General features: G+C 60.5%; 2 protein-coding genes across 3 annotated transcripts in view; both read left to right on the forward strand.

Annotated features, from left to right (window-relative positions):
- ADAMTS13 (ADAM metallopeptidase with thrombospondin type 1 motif 13) overlaps positions 1-12126 on the forward strand; it is a 31730-nt gene extending 19604 nt beyond the window's left edge. The window contains exons 19-30 of the mRNA XM_070455733.1: positions 278-460; positions 1332-1509; positions 2117-2237; positions 3663-3792; positions 3908-4087; positions 4802-4984; positions 7051-7255; positions 7962-8268; positions 8752-8898; positions 9233-9409; positions 10898-11082; positions 11691-12126. Coding sequence (XP_070311834.1) covers positions 278-460; positions 1332-1509; positions 2117-2237; positions 3663-3792; positions 3908-4087; positions 4802-4984; positions 7051-7255; positions 7962-8268; positions 8752-8898; positions 9233-9409; positions 10898-11082; positions 11691-11855 — 2161 coding nt within the window. The 3' untranslated portion in view covers positions 11856-12126. The remainder of the gene's footprint in view (positions 1-277; positions 461-1331; positions 1510-2116; positions 2238-3662; positions 3793-3907; positions 4088-4801; positions 4985-7050; positions 7256-7961; positions 8269-8751; positions 8899-9232; positions 9410-10897; positions 11083-11690) is intronic.
- A 646-nt stretch (positions 12127-12772) lies between these two features.
- On the forward strand, positions 12773-20426 carry CACFD1 (calcium channel flower domain containing 1). 2 transcript variants are annotated; one of them, XM_020888342.2, is made up of 5 exons: positions 12773-12983; positions 16151-16223; positions 16742-16867; positions 19617-19724; positions 20249-20426. In XM_020888342.2, exons 1-5 carry the CDS (start codon positions 12863-12865, stop codon positions 20337-20339), a joined length of 519 nt encoding a protein of 172 aa, XP_020744001.2. In that variant the 5' UTR covers positions 12773-12862; the 3' UTR covers positions 20340-20426. The 2 variants fall into 2 exon arrangements, with proteins under 2 accessions (XP_020744001.2, XP_070311853.1); XM_070455752.1 differs by lacking the exon at positions 12773-12983 and adding an exon at positions 14151-15812.
- The last annotated feature ends 226 nt before the right edge of the window (positions 20427-20652 follow it).

Below are 20652 nucleotides of genomic sequence, written 5' to 3' on the forward strand. Positions count from 1 at the left end.
TTGGCTCTGGGAGGGACCACACCCCGGTGGGAGCACGACGCTAGGGACAAGGCCATCTGTGTTGGGTGCAGGGTGGGGGCAGCCAGCCACGGGCACTTTCAAACGGATGTCCTCAGGCTCAGATGCGGCTCGGGGACACCTGGAGAGTGGGGGAGCTGGGCCGGCAGCCCCCCGCATGGCGTCTAGGTCCCTGAAGGGACCCTGGGCCCCACCCCAGCCGGGGAAGTGGTCTGACGGGTCACAGATGGATCTGCCCGATGCCCTGTTCCCTCCTTAGCTGGGCGACTGGAGACTTCGGCCCCTGCAGTGCCTCGTGTGGGGGTGGCCTGCGGGAGCGGGAGGTGCGCTGCGTGGAGGTCTGGGGCGGCCTGCTGAGGACCGTGCCCCGCTCCCGGTGCAGAGCGCTGGCCCCGCAGCCGGCGGCCGTGGACACCTGCAATTCCCAGCCCTGCCCCCAGAGGTGAGCACGGGGTGAGGAGGGCCCCCCCAAGGCCAGATCCAGGCAGAACCTCCCTGGTGGGACTCGTCCCTGCGCTGAGCCCTTCCCGAGGCCTCTGGCTGGGCCCCACCACCCTCCCACCCAGAAGGCCCTGGACTGGCCAGTCCCCTCTCTTTGAACTTTTTTTTGAACTTGTGAGGGCCAAGCAAAGCCACAGATGTCCAGCCACAGACGTCACTTTGTCATTGCCGCCCTGCAGCGTTCCAGCTGATGGAGGCCATCAGTCTGATTTGCTGCTAGCCATGTGGGGGACCCGAGCCAGTCCCCTCCCTCTCTGGGTCCCAGATTTGTCACCTGGGTAGCGGGGAGGGGGGTGGCCTAGGCCGCTGGTGGTCCGCAGGTGGCTCTGGGCACCCTCCCCCTCCCCCGCATGCCGTGTGACTGTGGCAGACACAGCGGTCACCGCTGTCTCCTGCTGAGGGCTGAGCCTGCCCCAGGGTCCCCTCCACACGGCGCTCCAGGCCGGCTCCAGCTCTCAGGGCCGGCGCAGGAGACGTGTTAGCTGGCGAGCCGCTGCATTTGGCACGTGCCTCCCAGCACTGCAGGGTCTAGGTCGCGCAGAGCCACCCTTTTCTCTGGTTGGGGACCCATCTTTGCCTCTGGAAGGCGGGAGGGTCAGGGCTGGTCTCTGCGCCCTATTTGCGGAGCGGAGGCCCGCAGCCATTCAGCCAGGCTTTGGGGAAAAGCCCCTGGCCTTGCCTCTGTGGGGGTCCCTCTCTGGGTTCTTGGAGACTGGGGAGCAGGTTCACCGCCTCTCTGCGCCAGGAGCTGGCTTGCCCCGACCGCCCGAAGGCAGAGGCAGGGCCTGACGGCTGTCATGTCCCATCCTCAGGGAGGCAGACGCATGCTCATCAGCCTGTGGAGCAGACCTGGCCGTGCAGAACACGACGTGTATGCTGGGGGCAGATGGCACAGGGCTGCCGGCAACTGCTGGGCCCTGCTCCGCAGATGAGAACCCGCCTGCCCCGGAGCCCTGTGTCGAGGTGGCATGTCCTCCCGGCTGGGACCAGGTGAGCGTCCCGGGAGAAGGGGGAGCTCTGCTTACACTGGCCTCCCAGCCAGAGCTGGAAGACCGCACTCATGCAGGGTTAGGGTTATGCTGTCCTCGGGAGGCCCCTGGGCAGAGGGCAGGCTTCGACACAGAACTCGGAGTGCTGGGACGCCCCCTCCCCACTGGCGAGCGGCCTGAAGCATCCAGAGCCTGATAGGACGGCGGCACTTTGCTGCCAGGCTCCCGCCGGCATCTGTGGGCTCAGGCTGGGAGGCGTTGCTTTCAGACAAGCATGCTGGCCAATGCCCCCCACTCCCCCTGGCTGGGGCAGGCAGGGGTACTTCAGGGCCAGGCGTGTCTGCGGATCTGGCTTTCAAGGCCCAGCGCTGCCTTCCCCACGGTGACTGCTCACGCTGGTGCAGACGCCAGGGTGGGGCCTGAAGGCACCGCCGGGGCCAGGAAGCCAGCTTCCTGGGAGAGCAGCCGCGGGGCGGGTGGCCTTTGGGAGCTGGTGACCACTTCTGTCCTCTCCTGAAGGAGTGCGGTGGGTGGGAGTGGAGGGCCAGGTCCCCGAGGTCTGGAGGTGGGAGGCCCAGACCTACCAGCTCGGTGCCTGCCCCCTGCAGCTGGATGTCCGGTCCCCGGGGCAGGAGGCTGCGTCCCCAGCGGGCAGCCCCAGGCTGGAGGCGCTTGCCGCACATGTGTGGACGCCCCTGGCGGGGCCGTGCTCGGCCTCCTGCGGTCAAGGTGAGGCTCCTGGTGCTCCTGAGGGTCAGATAGCTCGAGAAAAGTGTTTGAGGTGGCGTACCCAGGGACGTGACGTCATAAGCAAGGAGCCTGGGGCCAGCCGGGTACAGCGGCCAGGCGACCGTGCTCGTTGACTGGCTGGAAGGTAGGAAGTGATCATAAAACCCAGCCATGCTGGGACTCAAGAGAGTATTCTTAAGGTCTAAGGCGGGCCCCAAACTTAGCTCTGAGCTTTCTGGCGGCCAATCCAGAGAAGCAAAAATTAATGTTAAGATACAGAGTGTTTTAAAGTAAAAACCCTGGGAATCCCCTGGTGGGCCAGTGGGTAGGACTCACTGCTGTGGCCCAAGTTCAATCCCTGGTCAGGGAACTAAGACCCTGCAAGCTGCGAGGCAAGGTTGAAAATAACTAACTAAACTAAAACCCTAATCACTTGGTCAGCTAAACGCCAGCATGTTTAGAACTAAGGCCAGAGATTTCTTCTGTGGATACTCCTAAAGGAGAGGTTCAAGGACACGGCTGTAATAACATCTTGGCGGTAGACACAGTGAGAGGTTTTAATGTAGCCACTCGTGTAATGCCCCTCAACAGAAAAAGATCAGCCACCATTTTTGAGTGCCTACTATGTGCCAAGCACTTTCTGTGTGTGCGTGCATGCTCAGTAGCTCCGTCATGTCCAACGCTTTGTGACCCCATGGACTGTAGCCCACCAGGCTCCTCTGTCCATGCAATTTTCCAGGTTAAGAATCCTGGAGTGGGTTGCCATTTCCTTCTCCCTGGGATCTTCTTGACCCAGGGATCGAACCCATGTCTCTTGTGTCTCCTGAATTGGCAGGCAGATTCTTTACCACTGAGCTACCTGGGAAGCCCATCAAACACTTTCTAGTCTCCTGGAAAAATCTTGATAAATATCCCTCCAAGTCAGGCACCATTAGATAAAAAATCTGAGGCTCAGAGAAGTTAAGTCACTTGTCCAAGGTCACACAGCTGGTAGGTGGCAGAAAGTGAAAAAATCACTCAGTTGTGTCCGACTCTTTGTGACCCCATGGACTACAGAGTCCATGGAATTCTCCAGGCCAGAATACTGGAGTGGGTAGCCTTTCCCTTCTCCAGGGGATCTTCCCAACCCAGGGATCAAACCGAGGTCTCCCACATTGCGGGCGGATTCTCTACCAGCTGAGCCAAAAGGGAAGCCCAGGAATACTGGAGTGGGTAGCCTATCCCTTCTCCAGGGGATCTGCCTGACCCAGGAATCGAAACGGGGTCTCCTGTATTGCAGGCGGATTCTTTACCACCTGAGCTATGAGGGCGGCTAGGACTCAAATCCACAGAGGCCTCATCTGCTAGAGCCGACCAGGGACGGGGCGCCCGTGGTCCTTGCTGACCCCCTTCTCGGGGCGTGGGGTTCCTCCTTCCTCCCTGCAGGCCTGGCGGAGCTGCGTTTTGTGTGCATGGACCCTGCCCTCAGGATGCCCGTCCGGGAAGAGCTGTGTGACCCGGCCAGCAAGCCTGGGTGCCGGCGGGAGGCCTGCCAGGCTGCCCCGTGCCCGGCCAGGTGAGTCCGAGGGAGGGAGGCCGTGCAGAGGGGCAGCAGTCTGGGCCCCCCTGGGGGGAAGGCGCTCCACCCTGGCTGCGGCTCCCTGCTGACCGTTGGCTTTTCCCCCCTGCAGGTGGGAGACCTGGGCCTTGGCGCCGTGCCCGGTGACCTGCGGAGGCGGGCAGGTGCCACTGGCTGTTCGCTGTGTGAGGATGGACCGGGGCCACCTCGTCTCCCTGCCCCACTCCAAGTGCTGGCCCGTGCCCCCGCCTCGGCCCCTGGAGGCCTGCAGCCCGGAGCCCTGTCCCGCCAGGTCAGCCTCCCTCAGGAGGCCGGTGGTCCTCGGCCGGCGTCCTTGCAGAGTGGCGTCATCACGTCCTAAGCCTTGCATCCTCACCCGCAGGAGAGGGTCATACTGGTGCAGAGAAGACAGGGGCGGGGGGTTTGGAACGCCGTAGGCACTTGTGGTTGGTGGCTCGTTTTTCATCACTTGCTCTTTACTGGGCTTCTATGCCCGGGTGCTGCGTTGTCGCAGGCGGACCCCGCCGCTGACAAGACAGTCAGGCAGCCCTGGGCTCACGGGGCAGATGCTGGGGGCTGGGGGCGGGGGGACAGATGACAAATAAGATTGAGGAGGACATATATGTATGTATGAGTATATATGCATAATCTGAGGGACGGTGTTGGTGTGACGTGGAAACAGTGTGAAAGAAGGTTGGGAGTCTTGGCGGGGGCGGGCCCGGGTGATGGTAGGGCTGGGATTCCTGTTGGAGACCGATGTCTCTGCAGGGCCCCTTGGGTGCCCCACCCCTTCCCCATTGCTTTTCTGGACACATCTGCCCTCAACTTCCCCTTCTGTAAAATGGGGTCTTCTGAGTATTCTCTGTCCACTGTGCTGAGCCTCTTGGTGGAAATGTAAAAGTGACTCCCCGGAGAGAGAACCTTTTCCAGGCCCTTTCTGGTCTGGGGTGGACGTGAGGGGAAGCCGGGCTCCCCACGGGCGCCCCCTGACTCCCGTTTGCCCCAGGTGGCGGTACAAGCTGGCGGCCTGCAGCCTGAGCTGTGGGGGAGGGGTGGCGCAGAGGATCCTGTACTGTGCCCGGGCCCACGGGGAGGACGCGGACGAGGAGACCCTGCCGGATACCCAGTGCCAGGGGCTGCCCCGCCCGGAGCCACAGGAGGCCTGCAGCCCGGAGCCCTGCCCGCCCAGGTCAGCAGCCCCAGCGTGGGCAGTAGGCAGCCTGAGCGCCTGGTGTGTGCCAACGTGGGGCTGGGCCCGTGGGGGTTACAGGGTGTTTCAGGGGCAACAGAAATAGGACCCCCACCCCCTCCCGGGAGGCTGCACCTGATGTCATTCTAGCAAACTCAGTCGCGTTGGTCCTGATGGGGTGGGGCTGGGGGCTTCCCGCTGGAAGAGGCAGCATCTGAGCAGAGCCTGAGGGTGGTCCACCTGGGGCTCAGCACCGTTGAAGCCACAGGGACAGCGCAGGTCCCACCAGGGAGGTCCAAAGACGGGTGGGAGCCCGATGGGGAACCGCAGACATTCACCTCCTTCCTCCCAGTGCGCCCGCGGCTTCCTCTTTGTAATTTTGCACTTTAAATAATGCAGTGCTCCTCTGTGTCACTCAGAAACATCCAGAAAAGAATGTAAGTCACCCACATCCTACCACCAGATTTCATAGATGCTACCCTCTGTGTTTCTGCCATCTGTCTTCTTAGTTTTAAAGAAGTAACGCCACCACAGAGAGACCTCCCTTACACTTAAAGCTTTAAAATCATCTGTGATTTATCTGGGGTCTCTTGCAAAGTAGGGGGCTTCCCAGGTGGTGCTAGTGGTAAAGAGCCTGCCTGCCAATACAGAAGACATAATAGACTCAGGTTCGATCCCCGGGTTGGGAAGATCTCCTGGAGGAGGGCATGGCAACCCATTTCAGTATTCTTACCTGGAGAATCCCACGGACAGAGGAACTTGGAGGGTGACAGTCTATAGGGTCACAAAGGGCCAGACACAACTGAAACAACTTAGCACGCGTGCAAAGTAGGAGAGCAAACTATTTTTCCAAATCACTAGCTAGCGGCAACATTTGCTGCATTCCACTCCTCACCCTGCCAGGTGCCCCCTATTGCATCCTGACTTCTCCTGTGTGTCGGATCTGTGTTGAGGGCTTCCTACCAGGCTCTGTTGATTTACTCCCCCACCTACTGCCACCCTGAAATCAAATAGTTTAAATCACTGTAACTTTATGATCCATCTGCTATCCATACCTGTGTCTCTTGATTTTTTTGCTCATGCTAAAATGTGCACTCCATTTATTTTTGCGCATCGTATTTCGGATGATCTGGGATTTTCTTAATGGGAATTTCGTTCACACAGGAGCTCTGCTTACCCCTGGAATGTCCCTGTGGCCACCCTGGCCTCCTTGATGTTCTGGAACATTCCAGGCGATGCTTGTGCACCTGCCTTCCTGTGGCTCTTGTATGTGTCTTCTCAGAAATCCCACTCTGAGGCTCTGCTCGAAGTGCCATCACAAGGAGGCAGGGGGTCCTCCCAGGGACACTGTCACAGCGCGGGATGGGTGTGGGGTGCAATGCTCCTGGCATCTAGTGGGTGGAGGCTGGCGTGCCCCTAAACACACCCTCCACTGTACCGACGGCCCCACGACAAAGACCCATCTGGCCCCAAACGTCGCGAGGTGGAGACCTGCTCCGAGACAGGTGGGGAGGACTGGGTCTGGTTCCTGGCCATATTTCGGCGTCTAGAACAGTGCCAAGGCCGCAGAAGGCACGTGATCGGTAGGGGCCATCTCAGGTCTCAGGGCTGGGGCAGCCTAGTTTAGTGATTAGGACTCTAGGCCCCAGTGCAGCCTGCCTGGCTTCAGCCCCGGCTCTGAAATGTACCAGTTGCCATCATTTGGTGAAAGATGATAAATCACCACTGGCTGGATTGAATGATGGGGACGGAGATCAGCTGTCCATTGTCCCAGGGCACCGCTGCCCCGTCCCTGTTCCTGACCCAGCCAGCAGCTCGTGCCACGGGTGTTCTGTGACAAAGGGGATGGAAGGGGGGACCTTTTTAAGGAAATAGAGCTCTCCTTCCTGCAGAGCCTCCCCCGTGCCACTCAGCCCCGTGATCAGCCAGCGGGGGCCCAGGGGCTGCGCTGCTGGGCCCCCCCAGGGGCCCTGGAACCGGTCCTGGCTGGCCGTCTGAGGAGCTCCCCTGGGCAGTGCCACCTCTGGGGGAGCCGAGCCTCTCTCTGGGGTCTTCTCTTGCTGCAGGTGGGAAGTCATGTCCCTCGGCCCGTGCTCAGCCAGCTGTGGGCTTGGCACGGCCACACGCTCGGTGGCCTGTGTGCGGCTGGAGAGTGGCAAGGACACGGAGGTGGACGGGGCGGCCTGTGCAGGTCTGGTGCGGCCTCAGGCCAGCATCCCTTGCGTCGTCGCTGACTGTGCTTACCGGTGGCACGTCAGCGCCTGGACGCAGGTAAGCGCTGCAGCTGGGGCTGGCCGTCCAGCGCGTCGGCCGAGGGTCCTCACACATGGGGACCTGGGGGGGGGGTCGTGATCCCCTGAAAGGAGTGGGGAGAGACAGGCCTGTTAGGGCACCCAGGGATGGAAGACACAGCAAGGCCTAGAGGTGTCAGGGGACAGGTAGGCCTTCAGAGGTCCCGAGGTCTGGAGACGCCGGAAGATGAAGGACTGATAACTCTGGAAGGTGAGCAGCTGCCATCCTGCACCCAGCACCTTGCAAGACCCTGGAGAGACAAAGGTAGACAGGGCCGGGTCCCTCCCCCCGGAGGGGCTCGTTCACAGCGCGGAGGGGAGAAGAGGCAGAGCACACGGCCGCCAGGGGCGGCACGGGGTGGGATGGCAGGGTGGACACTGTGCTGCATTGAGTGACGGAGGGCAGAAGGAGGAAGCCACCGGTGTCCACTCAGGGGGCCTGGAGGGCAGCGAGGCCTGGGGGGCGACAGCGAGAGACCCGGGTTTGAAGCTGTGCTCCTCCTCCCTCTATGACCCTGGCAGGGTGACCTCTCTGAGCCTCAGTCTTCTCATCTGGAGAATGGGCGCATATGCTCGCCTCCTGCATTGGGCAGAGATTCTATCAGATCCCGCCTGGCCTCTGGTCAACCACTGTGTTGGTCTTGCCCCAGCAGGGTCAGCCTCACTCTGTCCCTCTTCCCTGGCAGTGCTCTGTCTCGTGTGGGGAGGGCATCCAGCGTCGGCATGACGCCTGCTTAGGACCCCGGGCCCGGGTGCCTGTGCCTGCAGACTTCTGCCAGCAGCTGCCCAAGCCGCTGACCGTGCGGGGCTGCTGGGCTGGGCCCTGCGCGGGGCAGGGGACGGCCAGCCCGGCACCCCACGAGGAAGCAGCCACTCCAGGTCAGACCACAGCTGCCACAGCTGCGTCCCCGGAGTGGCCCCAGCCCCATGCCCGCCTCCTCTCCCCAGCTCAAGGACGCCTGCCTGGGCCCCAGGAAAGCCCAGTGGAGACCAGTTAGGTTCATTCCTTCTTTCTGTGTGGGGCGGCTGCAGGAGGGGTGGGCAAAGGCATATTCATCAGGGAGAGTCAGACTGCGCTCCTCGTGGGGACCTCCCGGCGTGGGGTGGACCAGTGGTTGCAGCACTCCAGACACTGGGCCGAGCGTGGCTGAGCTGGAGGGGTGGGTTGGGAGGCTGGGCCCTCTGCCTCACTGGGAAAGCGCAAGCTCACTTTTATTATCATCGGGGAGAGGGACCCGAAGGTTGAGAAGAGTCAGAAGCCCTGCCCGTGTGACCCACTGGCGCATCAGGCCTGGCTCTGTGCCTGGGGCGGTGAGGCTGTGACCCACGCAGCCCCCTTCTCACCCGAGAAGCCTTCCAATGGGGCCTGGGAGGACATGAGCCGCCCCAGCTCCCAAGCTCCTCCCGCGGCCCTGCCCTGCGGGTCGCCCCGCCTGGAAGCCCTGCTCACCTGCCCTCCTGCTGCTCCCTTGCCAGGTGTCTGTGGCCGGCAGCACCTTGAGCCAACAGGAGTCATCGACATGCGAGGCATGGTGCGGGCGGACTGTGTGGTGGCCATCGGCCGGCCCCTGGGTGAAGTGGTGACCCTCCGGGTCTTGCAGGGTTCTCTCAACTGCAGTGCTGGTATGTCTGGGGCCACGGGAGCAGCTGTTGCCAGTGCTGGGGTCTGGGGATGCCAGTGAGGGTAACTCAAGGGTGCCCCATGCCTGGGGGCATGCTCCAAGTGCCTCCCCACGTGTTAATCACTTTAGCCCACTCAGGACTGGGGTGTGGTTGTCCCCATTTCGCAGATGAGGAAACTGAGGCTAGCAGAGATTGAGTTACACATGGAGATCCTTAGTGTTGCATGGCCAGTAAGCGGGAGCATCGGGACTTGAGCTCAGCTGAGTCTGCCCCCGGCCACTGGGCTGCCACTGGACTGGGGGTGCTGGGTCCTCACTACACTGCCCCTTCCCAGGGGAGATGCTGCTGCTTTGGGGCCGGCTCGTGTGGAGGAAGCTGTGCGGGAAGCCGGCTGGCATGGCTTTCAGCTCCCAAGCCAACACACTGCTGGTGAGGCAGCGTCTCATGCAGGTTGGAGGCGGAGTGCTGCTGCGGTATTCAAGCCAGCTTGCCCCGGGAGCCTTCCCCCGAGGTACGGCGAGGCGACGGAGCCTCCCCACCTGCCCAGAACCTGCCAACAGGGCCAGTCCTTATGGGCTGGTGGTCCAGGCAGACAGAGAACTGAGCTGTTGTTGTTCAATTTCTCATTTGTGTCCGACTCTGCGACCCTGTGGACTGCACTACGCCAGGCTTCCCTGTCCTTCATTATTTTTGAGTTTGCTCAAAACTCATATCCATTGAGTCTGTGATGCCATCCAACCATCTCATCCTCTGTTGTCCCCTTCTCCCCTTGCCCTGAATCTTTCCCCACCTCAGGGTCTTTTCCACTGAGTCGGCTCTTTGCATCAGGTGGCCAGAGTATTGGAGCTTTAGTTTCAGCATCAGTCCTTCCAATGAATATTCAGGGTTGATTTCCTTTAGACTTGACTGGTTTGATCTCCTTGCAGTCCAAGGGACTCTAAAGAGTCTTCTCCAACACCGCAGTTTGAAACCATCAGTTCTTTGGTGCTTGGCTTTCTTTATAGCCCAACTCTCACATCCATACATGACTACTGGAAAAACTGTAGCTTTGACCAGACGGACCTTTGTCGGCAAAGTAATGAGCTGACTGCAAATGAAATGCAGTGCCTTCCGGGCCCCCGACACCCGCTCCCTGCACGTGTGGCCGGCACGGGGTCCTGAACTGTGTGGCCTCCCTTCCTCTCTGGGCCCCACGGCACACGGGCGCACACCCTCCCTCAGGCCACCGCGGCCCCACACCCTGGCCTGGCACTCAGGTCCTCAGGATCCTTTAAGGGCCTTCTGCAAGCTGCTTTGCCCAGCCCCACTGAGTGCACTATCCTCTCGGCTCATCCTCCGCAGAGTGGGGTGTGTGTGTGTGCACATACACCTCGTGTGCAGGACAGTGGCCGGGAGCCCTGCAAGCCTGGGGCCCCAGTGCATCCATGGATAGCCCTCTGGCTTGCTTTGGGGGTCTTGCCCTCTTCTTGCAGCCCAAGCTGCTGGAAGGTTGCTTCCCCCAGGGTTCCAGGCACTTCTGGGTTCCCTAGACCTCAGGTAGGAAGTGGGACCCTGGACCACTCCTTCCTTGGCCCCTCAGCAAGGAGCACAGGCCCTGGCTGTTGGCCTGGTCATCGCTCCTCACTTCCCAGGCTCCCCGTGCACAGGCGCCTGCCTCGGGGGAGGCTTAGGAGGGCTGCCCCGGGCCGGGTTCAGTGTGAAGCCCTTTTGTACGTGACTGCGCTGAGTCCTCTTAAAGTCTACCCTGCCCAGTGTGTGCTGGTGTCCTCTTCACTTTACAGAAGGAACTGGAGCCCAGAGCATTTAAGGCCTTCATTAGGGTCACCCAGCCAGGAAGTGGTAGAGATGGGGTTCAGTGGGGTCTTCTGCTGGGGGCCCTGATCCTGAGTGTGGTGCTGCACTGATCCTCCCTGGCCTCTGGCAAGAGCAGCCATTCCTGAGGCATCCTCTGTTTGTGAGACGGTCCACACCCAGTTTTTCCACCTGCTCTCCCCTGCAGGATGTGACACGCAGCTCTTTGGACCCCGGGGTGAAATCTCGAGCCCATTGATGAGTCCGGGTGGGAGGAACGTGGGGGGCTGTCGCATCTTCATCGACGTGGCCCCGCAGGCCCGGATTGCCATCCATGCCCTGACCGTGGACAGGGGCACCAGAGCCGAGGGAACTGATGCAAGCTACATCTTGGTGAGGCTGCTGGGATGGGGACAGGAAGGGGCTGACTTCTGCTATCATTCTGGACAGCCGTCCCTGGGGACAGGGGGCAGGGACTGGACTGGAGGGTTGCTGGGCCCACTGAGTCTACTTCAGACCAAAATCCTCAAAATCAGTGAATGAATGGGAGATAAGTTTCTTCCACTTATTCACCAACAAATGTTTCTTGAGCTCCCTACAAGAAAGAAATACAGGAACTGGCTGATGTAGACAGCCGGTTCACCCAGGACTGAAGCAGCATAATTTTAGACCCTCAGATAATTTTACTAGAAGAGTAGGCCAAGCCCTTCCTCGATGAACTTTTGTGTGTTCTGGGAGAACTGGCCTCTGTAAGGTATCGGCTCCCTGCAGGAGGCTGTCTGGCCTCTGTACAAATCTGGGCTCAGACCCCAGCTCTGGCGTTCTGGCTGTGTGTCCTTGAGGGAGGAGTACCGCCTCTCTGAGCCTCAGTTGCTCAGGTAGAATAACAGCATCTTCATGATGGGCTGTTGTGTGACCTGGGTGTATGCTACTTTGTACATTAAGGGCTTATGCTAATTATTACTTGTGGCTGGTCCTTTGGGCTGCCCCTTTCCTCCCAGATCCGGGACATCCACAGCCTGAGGACAACGGCATTTCGTGGGCAGCAGACGCTCTACTGGGAGTCAGAGGGCAGCCAGGCAGAGATGGAGTTTAGCCAGGGCTTCCTGGAAGCACAGGCCAGCCTTCGGGGCCAGTACTGGACCCTCCACACGAGAGCTCCTTAGCCGGCCGATCCCCTGCCTCAGCTTCCTCTCCAAGTGCATCGCTAAGTTGCCCAGTGGACACAGTGGAACGCTTCCTCCCAGGCCCGGTAGGGAAAGGAAGGCGCCTGACATTGATGAACATCTGGCAGGTGTCCGTCCAGCCCTGGAGAGCTGACTCTGGTGTCTGAGTGCCTCCTCCAATAGGCAGAACACTAGAGGGTGGGAGGCGGGACCCTCCCTGAAAGCCGGCTCCCAGCCCCTCGGGTACAAATAAACGGAGCGTTCAGTCTGAGTGGCGTTTTCTTTATCCAGCCTGCCCAAACACGGTTTGAAAACCCGGCCCACCGCACGACGGGAATTCCCTGGCCGCGGTCGGGCTCCACGTCCACACCAGATTCCAGGAAACCCCCGGCCACCGCTAGCGGTCGTCGGTCTACCGGGGGAGGGAGGCTGGAGTCCCGAGGCCCTGATGACCGCGCGCCTGTCGCTTCCCTGCGACGCCCCACCCCCCTGCTAGTCTGGGTCTGGATGCTGACCGCGGAGAGTCCCGCGGGGCAGGGCCCAGCCCTGCGATAGTAAGCGCCAGGGGGCCAGGCGCGCTCAGTCCAGGTACCCGCGGCCACGCCCCTATGCTAATGATCACGACGCCCCGCCTCTATGCTAATAAGCCCGGGCCTCTCGGGCGCACCTCACCGCGGCCCCGCCCCCTAGCTAATAAGCACGAGGCCCCCGGGCGCTCTCTGTTTACGTCTCAGCGGGCCACGCCCCCGATGCTAATAAACACGAAGCCCCGCCTCTATGCTAATAAGCGTGAAGTCCCCGGGCGCTCTCCGTCCAGGTTCCGGAGGGCCACGCCCCCTACGCTAATAAGTCCGGGCCTCCTGGGCGCCCTCCCTCCGCCCGGCCCCTCCAGCCCCGCCCCCTATGCTAATAAGCGGCCGCCTCTCCCACAAGGCCGCGCGCCGGGACGACGCGGCTGGCTCCGCGGCCCTTTGTGCGCGCGGCGGGCAGCGCCGGACGGCGGCACCATGAGCGGCGCGGGCGGAGCGGCGGTGGCGCCCGCGAGCTCGGCGCAGCCCGCGCAGGAGGAGGGCATGACGTGGTGGTACCGCTGGCTGTGTCGCCTGTCGGGAGTGTTAGGGGCAGTCTGTGAGTACCCGGCTCGGCCCCGCGCCCCCCACCCTGCGTGCCACCGGGAAGGGACCCGCTCGGGATGCAGTCTGCGGGGCGTGCGGGGCGCGCGGGAAGCGGGCGCTTCTGTGGTTGCCATGGTTACCGGCCGGCGCCCCGGTTCCGGGCTCGTTCCGGGGCGAGGAGCGTGACCCACCCGGGGAGCTGCCGGCCCGACGTGGCCTCACCGCCGCCCCCCCCACCCCACCCCCACCCCTGCCGACGCGCATGGCCGGAGGGCAGACCCGCCTGCTGACTGCTGCGCGTTCGGACGGCGGTCGCCTTATTCTCTGGGCGAAGGTTGTTTACACGTGGGGCGGGTGCAGTTCTGGCCAGGTTTCCCGAGGGGCGGGTGGTGGTGTCAGGGAGCAGGTGATCCCCGAGGAAGGGAGGTGGCCCCTCCTCTGGGTCCTCGCTGTCCACTTGGAGACGGTGCGCTTCCTCTGATGTCAGCTCTGCCTCCGGCTGTCAACTCAGCCGCAGCAGCGCCTCAGCATCGCCCTCCTCCTGTTCCCGGGACACAGGCTCGTCCTGGACACACCCCCAACCTCAAGTTTTCCGGGAAGCCAGGCTCTTTTAGCACAGCCACCCCCAAAAGAGCAGGTATAGGAAGGCGGACCTGCTACTCAGTGAGAGAAAGATCTCGTGGCAGGTCTTCTGAGGCAAGCCTCAGTCTAGTTGAGTGGTGCTGCTACCCACAACCTTGTGAATTACTGGACTGGGGCGGGCACAGCCCGAGGTGTTAGAAAGGGAGTGTCTGTTTGTCCAGGCGTTCTCAGGATTTGAACAGTGAGTGCCTGGCACAGAGGGCCAGGGCCAGGCAGACCCTGATCAGATATGCCAGAAGGAGCCCCTCTTTAGGGTCCCTCCCAGGTGGGTGGAGGCCCGAAGAAAGCCCAGCAGTGCAGGTTAGGAGCGTGCCGCTCTCCAGGGGCCAGAGTGGGACAGGCCCTCCGCCAGTCACCAAAGGGCCTCTGAGTCCCTGTCACTACTATTCAGAGGAAGCATGCTTTTGACTTTGCAGGAGAGACTGGTCAGGTCTCAGGTATGATCCTTCAGAGTTTGGGTAGCTGTTTCCCTTGCAGATCAAAGTGAGGCTGCTGTGGGGCTGACACTGATGAGGCGTGGGGTGGGGAGGGGAGGGCCTGACTGTGTCCTGTCGGCCTTCACCCTTTTCCCTCTGTCTTGGGGTCCTCAGCCCTGCTGGTGGTGGTGGTTTAGTCACTAAGTCTTGTCTGACTCTTGCGACCCTATGGACTGTGGACTGTAGCCTGCCAGGCTTCTCTGTCCATGGGATTCTCCAGGCAAGAATACTGGAGTGGGTTGCCATTTCCTTCTCCAGGGGATCTTTCCGACCCAGGAGTTGAGCCCGGGTCTCCTGTATCGCGGGCGGGCAGACGCTTTACCAGCTGAGCCATGAGGCTGAGTCCCTTGTTAACCCTGGCATTCCATCCAGCTCTGTGCTTTTGAAGTAGGATACATGGGCCGCTCCAGGAGTTCACGGTGTTGGGGTACTGACCCGTGAAGATGAAGAGAGACCTGTGGCTTCACCCTGAAATGTCACTTTCACCTGCAGATTTGGGAATGTGATTGTCGTGTGGATCGCCAACAGGGTGGATTATATGTGGATCGCATATAACACAGGGTAGATTCCAAAGCACAGAGGAGTCTCAGAGATGAGACTCGAGTTCAGACAGCTCCTGCTTCTGTGTGGTCGCTGTGCGGGAGCACCACCTTCCACAGGTCGGGGGCCTTGGAGAGGCGTTTCCTCGGGGTCTTGATTGTCATTTGGAGGAGACAGGCTGGCCCTGGACACCTCCCTCACTTGGCAAGAGCATCGGAGGCCCCTGAGGGGACATCTTCCAGCCCTTGATGGTTAAAGGGCTCCTGGCTGGGTTGACACTGGGTCCTTCCGGAAGGTTGGCTTTTGGTAGACACAGGGGTGGAGGTGGAAGGCAGGACGCATGGGCCTCTGTCAGGTGAGACCAGGCACAGCGGACCGTTGGGCAGAAGCAGTGTCATGTCGTGGGCACTCATATCTGTGGCCCTGGGGAGCCCCGCTGCCTGAATGAGTGACGATCCAGGACAGGTGCCACTTTTAGTAGGGCAGAGCGCGTCTGTCGCTGCAGGAGACCTTGGGGGGCGGGGGCGGCGCACAGGGCGGTCCCCTTCACTTCACGAGGTTTCGTCTTCCATCGCTTGCTGTCTGTGTAGGGTTACATGGGAACACATCAGGAGGGTTCCAGGCCTTCTCAGGGATCAGGTACGGAGGGAGCTGCTGCAAATTTAATGAACTGGTTGCTCATTGCTGCCTTGTTGGAGGGGGCAGCTTCCTGCCCAGCAACTGGCTTCCTGGCCCAGCCTGGCAGGCTCCTGGAGTTCTTGGTGAAGCGGGCTGGCCCTGGGGATGGAGGGAGGTGAGTGCACAGACCCTGCCGTGGGAGGCCGTTGGGAGGGGTGAGCTAGCTCCACGTTTGGGGCCCCAGGGAAGCCACTTTCCGGGGTAGCAGAGGATGTCCCCTCCCTGCCGCAGGCCCTGAGTGTTTCCGGGTGGGCGGGCTGGGCTGCAGGAGAGAAAACAGGCCTGGAAAGGTGAAAAGACTGCACCCGGAGTCACTGGGCTGGGCTGTGGTCAGAGCGGGGATTGTGACCCAGGCTGACCTGGCCCCAGTTTCTGTTCCAAGAGGGGCGGCCCTGTCCGCACCCACACCCAGAGGGCTTCCCTCGCGGCCTGCGCTGAGTGGTGCCTCCTGTCCTGCCCCGAGCCCTTGAGAGATGGTCTCTCTTTGATGCTGTGCACCTTGCCAGGTGGGTGTCGGGACAGCTGGGGCTCAGAAGGCAGGCTCCCCCAGGCCCGGAACAGAGAGAGGGTGGGATGCCCTCGGTAAGCTCTTGCTGAGCCCTCGAGCAGGCCAGTTCCGGGATCCAGCTGCACTCTGGCTGTGGGGTCTGGGCAAGCTGCTTCACCTGCCTGAGGCTGTCCTCACCGGTCCGTGGAGCCGTGTGCTGGCCTCGCTTGGGTCAGCTGTCTGAGGGGAGATGTCTGGGCGCTGTGAGGAGAACCTGGGGCTGGGTTAGAAGGGCTTCTTGCGCTGACTCGAGCCATCTCCCCTGGCCGACTCTCGCTCGTGTGTCTCTCTTTACAGCTTGTGCGATCTCGGGCCTCTTCAACTGCATCACCATCCACCCTCTGAACATTGCGGCCGGCGTGTGGATGATGTGAGTAAGCATGTGACAGTCCTGCCTGGGGGGTTGGGGGTGTGTGCAGAGCCTCACCTCCCAGGAGGGCTGGGGGGAGCCCCCGGGGGTTGAGCTGGGAGCACTGGTCCATGAGGGTTGGCGGATGCTGGTGGTGTGCCGGGGACTCGGGCACCTGTAGGGGGTGTGAGTTGTGCAGAACAGTTCCTGCTCCGGGGCTCAGGGGGTTCTTGGGACAAATGGGGACCCTTTCCCTCCAGGCTGGGGGTGGATGGAAGGGCCTGGCCTGCTGGAAGGGCCCAGGGTCTGGTCACTGCGACTGGGCCCTGGGCTCCTCCGTGGGAGCCCCGAGGGGGCCATAGCAGCCCCCAGCCATGGCTCTGCACTGGGCGCCCTGCTCCAGCCGCCCTGTTTTGGCTCGTCTCGGAGCCTGGTGGGGTGAGCAGCCAGGAGTGGGAGGGGTGGCATCCCGGGGACACGGGCGCCAGGACCCGCCAGCCTGGCCCGGTGTCAGCCTTCTCCTCTCCCCGGCCCTCCAGCATGAACGCTTCTGTCCTGCTGCTGTGCGAGGCGCCCTTCTGCTGCCAGTTCATGGAGTTTGCGAACGCCGTGGCGGCCAAGGCGGACCGGCTGCGTTCCTGGCAGAAGGCCGTCTTCTACTGCGGGTGAGGGGCCGCAGGCCGGGCGTGAGTCAGCTCCCCCAGACCCTGCCTCTGCCCCACGCGGCGGTGTTGGCCAGGAGCGGGGAGGGGCCGGCTGACCACTACGGCGTCCTCCCCGTGGAGGTCTAAACGGGGATGGCCTTTGTGCCGAGTCACACGGTGGGCCCGCTGTGTGATGTGACCCAGCGGTTCTGCGTCGAGAAGCCTCAGCTTCTGCACAGGCTTCGGACGTGAGGTCCGTACGCCTTGCAGCATTGTCGGTAATAGCAGAAAGGAGACTCGCCTGGGCTGCTGGCCCATCTGTTCGGAGCTGTTAGGCAGATTCTGGTGGATCCTTGTGTCCCTCTGTGCAGCCTTTCAGGAGAGGGGCCGACCTAGGTGTCCTGACACGGAAGGGGGAAGAACAGGAAATAGGGCCTCCAAACACGCTTTTCTCGGATTTTCCCGCTTCTAGCAACAAGTTCAGCATCTGAGTCCTCGCGTCTGAACCCCGAGGTTGAACTAACTTCAGGATGTGTCTCATGCAGCTGCTAGAATAGCGCCTGGTGTCTGGGAGGCTGTTAACAGCTCCTGGCAGCTGCAGGAGGAGTGGTTATCTGGATTATCCTTAGGCGTCAACATGGAGGTTTTTATTTCAAGGGTTTCTTCCCTTCCTGGAGGCCAGTGGTTGTGGCAGTCTGAGCACAAGATACGTGTTCGGTTCTAGAGCTGCTTCCTCCTGTGTCTGATCACAGAGGAATATGAAATACCTGTAGGCATGTCCTTTGCCTTTATCTTTATTTTTTAAATGTATTTTTAAATGCTAACAGTAACATATGTTTGTTAAAGATAACCTGGAAAAGAGAAAGTTGTTACTCAAAGCCCCACTACCTGTTACATTTTGATATGTGTTCTTTCAGTCTGTCTGTAGGCATTTTTAAAAACCTGTTTCTCACCCAGTTTTAACCATTGCAAGTAAATTTGTGTCCTGGTTTTCCCCCCTTAACATCATGGTAAAAATGTTTTCAGTTTTACCACAGAGGTTCATAAGATGACTTTTAATGATAGAAATATTTATTCCACTGGATGTGTCGTGTTTCTCTTAATTTGTAAACTGAAGTACAGATCAGGCTGCAGGGAACATCTTGGTGCTAAAAATGTCTGTGTTTCTGATGATTTCCTTAGGATCTGTTTCCAGGTGTGGAGTTACTCGGTCAAAGATTATGATCGTTTAAATGATTCCAACGTGTGACTAAATTGTTTTCCACAATTTGAAGAGGTTCCCTGGGTCTCTTCCTCCTTGCCCCTGGCCCTGGGCCATGTGCCATTTTCACGTTTGTATCTGTTAGCCAAGAGGTGAAGTCTTTTTCTCTATGCTTTTACTAATTGCATTTTGCTTTTTGGTAATTAATGGTCTAGTTTCCTTTTTACCGATTGACATCATAATGTCTTACTTAGTAAGTTGCATGTGTTTTCTATATTAAAGATTCCATCATCTTTTATTATGTTTCCTGTAAAAATATTTCCAGCCTGTTGTTTGCCTTTAATTTTGTTTTGACAGAAGATTTTTTCCCCATGGTCTCTTTTCTCCTTCACAGTTTCTATTATTATTTTATCACTGGGAAATTTTATAACTCTAGTAAAACCTCATGACCACACATCCCGCCAGAAAGCAAATGCAGGTAGAATTCAGTTGGTCAAGCCCAGGGAGAGGCTGCAGTCTTGTCCTCATTGCGTACAGGGTGTGTGTGTTAACGCAGATCGCTGCCACTGGTCTGGACGTCCCAGCCAGGACCCGGCACTGACCCTGTGGACACGTAAGCCAGAGCGGCCACCTTCTGGGGGCGCCAGCGGGACCAGACAGAGCGGGGGCTGCCTCACCGATGAAGCACTCCGCGTGTGCCTCGCCACAGGGAAGCCCTGTGCAGTTTAACCTTTGGAACCTTCCTTGTTGAGATGTGGCTGATTTTACTGCACCACTAAGAGCCTTAGTTTATTTACTGCTTATGGTGTTCCAGGCGTTAAGTAGTCAACACGCCTTGCCTGCTTCCTCTCACAAACCTCTGAGATTTGATCCCACCTCACCATAGCAAGATTGAGCCTCAGTTGAATAACATGCTGTGAGTCACAAGGCCAGCATGGGCCTGACCTGACGACCGGATTTTTCTCCTCTGCCTGTATCTATGCACATTGAGGGCTTGAACCATCTCAGTGCTGTTTCAGCCTTTTTGGATCACGGACCCTTTCAAAAACCTTTTTTTTTTTTTAAATAATTTTATCTGTGTTTCGGTTGTGCCAGGCCCTTGCTGCTTTGTCCAGGCTTCTCTGGTCGCAGCAGGTGGGCCTGCTCTTGGGCCGTGGTCTGCAGGCTTCCCGTCGTGTGGCTCCTGCTGCAGACCGCGGGCTCTCTGAGCGAGAGCGCGGGAGTTGGGGCCCATGGGTTCCGTTGCTCAGTGGCATGGGGGTGATTGGGGATCAAACCCGTGTCTGCTTCATCGGCTGGTGGGTTCTTTACCACTGAGCCACCAGGGTAGTCTCCCCAAAATCCGATGAAAGCTTTGGGCTCTCTCCCCAGCGCGCAGAACTTTGCAGACAGGCTCATGGTGTTTGAGGACTCTGTGAAGCCCGATTGTGAACCTGTGTCCCGGCTGATGCCGGGGCACTCTTCCTGTGCCCGCTGTCCGGGAAGGGGCTGGGTGAGCCTGGGCAGCAGGAAGTGGTGTCATGGCCATGGGTGGGTGGGCATGCCCCTTGATTTCTGCTTCTCCCCTAGGATGGCGGTTGTTCCCATCGTCATCAGCCTGACCCTGACCACACTGCTGGGCAACGCCGTCGCCTTCGCCACCGGAGTCCTGTATGGGCTGTCTGCGCTGGGCAAAAGGTGCGTTTGCTGGCCCCGGCCCGGCTGCGGTGGGGGTGGGGGTGGGGGCGGTCTCTCCATCCGGAGCCTCTTGGACACAGGTCTGGGAGCGGCCCTGTTTCCCGCCATCAGTGACCCTCGTCAGCGTCTCCCAGGTGTCTGAGCTCTAAGGGGTGGAGGCAGGAGAACTCACGCGACCCCTGGCGCGGGATGGCAGGGATGCAGGGGCACAGCTCCTGGAGAGCCTCTGCCCAGAGGGCCCGCGCCCGGCTCGGTGTTCCCATGCCCCCCCAGTCCCGCAGAGCCCAGCCCGAGGGTCCCAGTCCTCCTCAATTCATGTCCCTGGCAGCCCAGGCCACTCTCAGAAGCGACAGGATGGGTCTTTGCCATCCTTAGTGACAGGGTCTCATCTCGGGAAACCAGGGGGTGTCATCAGGTGCTAGGCAGGCACCCCCAGGGCCCCAGGCCAGGAACGGGGCAGAGGCCGGGCGGCTGCATGTCTGGGGTCTGTGCCCCGTGTGGCGCTGACTGCCCTGTCTCCCCAGGGGCGATGCGATCTCCTACGCCAGGATCCAGCAGCAGAGGCAGCAGGTGGATGAGGAGAAGCTCACAGACGCCCTGGAGGGGGAGCTGTGAGGGGGCCGGGGGGCGCTCCTGCCCCCGCTCGCCCCCTGGTCTGTGTGAGCGTGGACCCCGAGGGGTCTGGGGAGGAGCCCGTGTCTGGTTCTCTCAGCCCCTCTCACTTGTCCCCACGCATGGAGTCCTCCTCTGCCCCCCCCGTGCCCCGCCCTTGGCATCGCCCCGAGCCAAGCACCGAGGGGCAGGGTGAGGGCCTCACCAGAGGCCGCAGAGCGAGCAGAGGGAGCCTCGGGTGACCAGCTGCAGGGCTCCGCACAGATGGCCCCCTGGCCCCGCTGTTCCCAGCTGGCCCGGCTTGGCCGACCGCAGG

This window comes from Odocoileus virginianus, chromosome 2, assembly GCF_023699985.2.
Source record: "Odocoileus virginianus isolate 20LAN1187 ecotype Illinois chromosome 2, Ovbor_1.2, whole genome shotgun sequence".
Taxonomy (NCBI): Eukaryota; Metazoa; Chordata; class Mammalia; order Artiodactyla; family Cervidae; genus Odocoileus; species Odocoileus virginianus.

Bases quoted from the DNA above. Each gene is read 5' to 3' on its own strand.
- CACFD1 (XM_020888342.2), top strand. From the start codon at position 12,863: ATGAGCGGCGCGGGCGGAGCGGCGGTGGCGCCCGCGAGCTCGGCGCAG. The intron at 16,224-16,741 runs GTGAGTAAGCAT...CCGGCCCTCCAG, and splicing joins GCGGCCGGCGTGTGGATGAT to CATGAACGCTTCTGTCCTGC. The intron at 16,868-19,616 runs GTGAGGGGCCGC...CTTCTCCCCTAG, and splicing joins AAGGCCGTCTTCTACTGCGG to GATGGCGGTTGTTCCCATCG.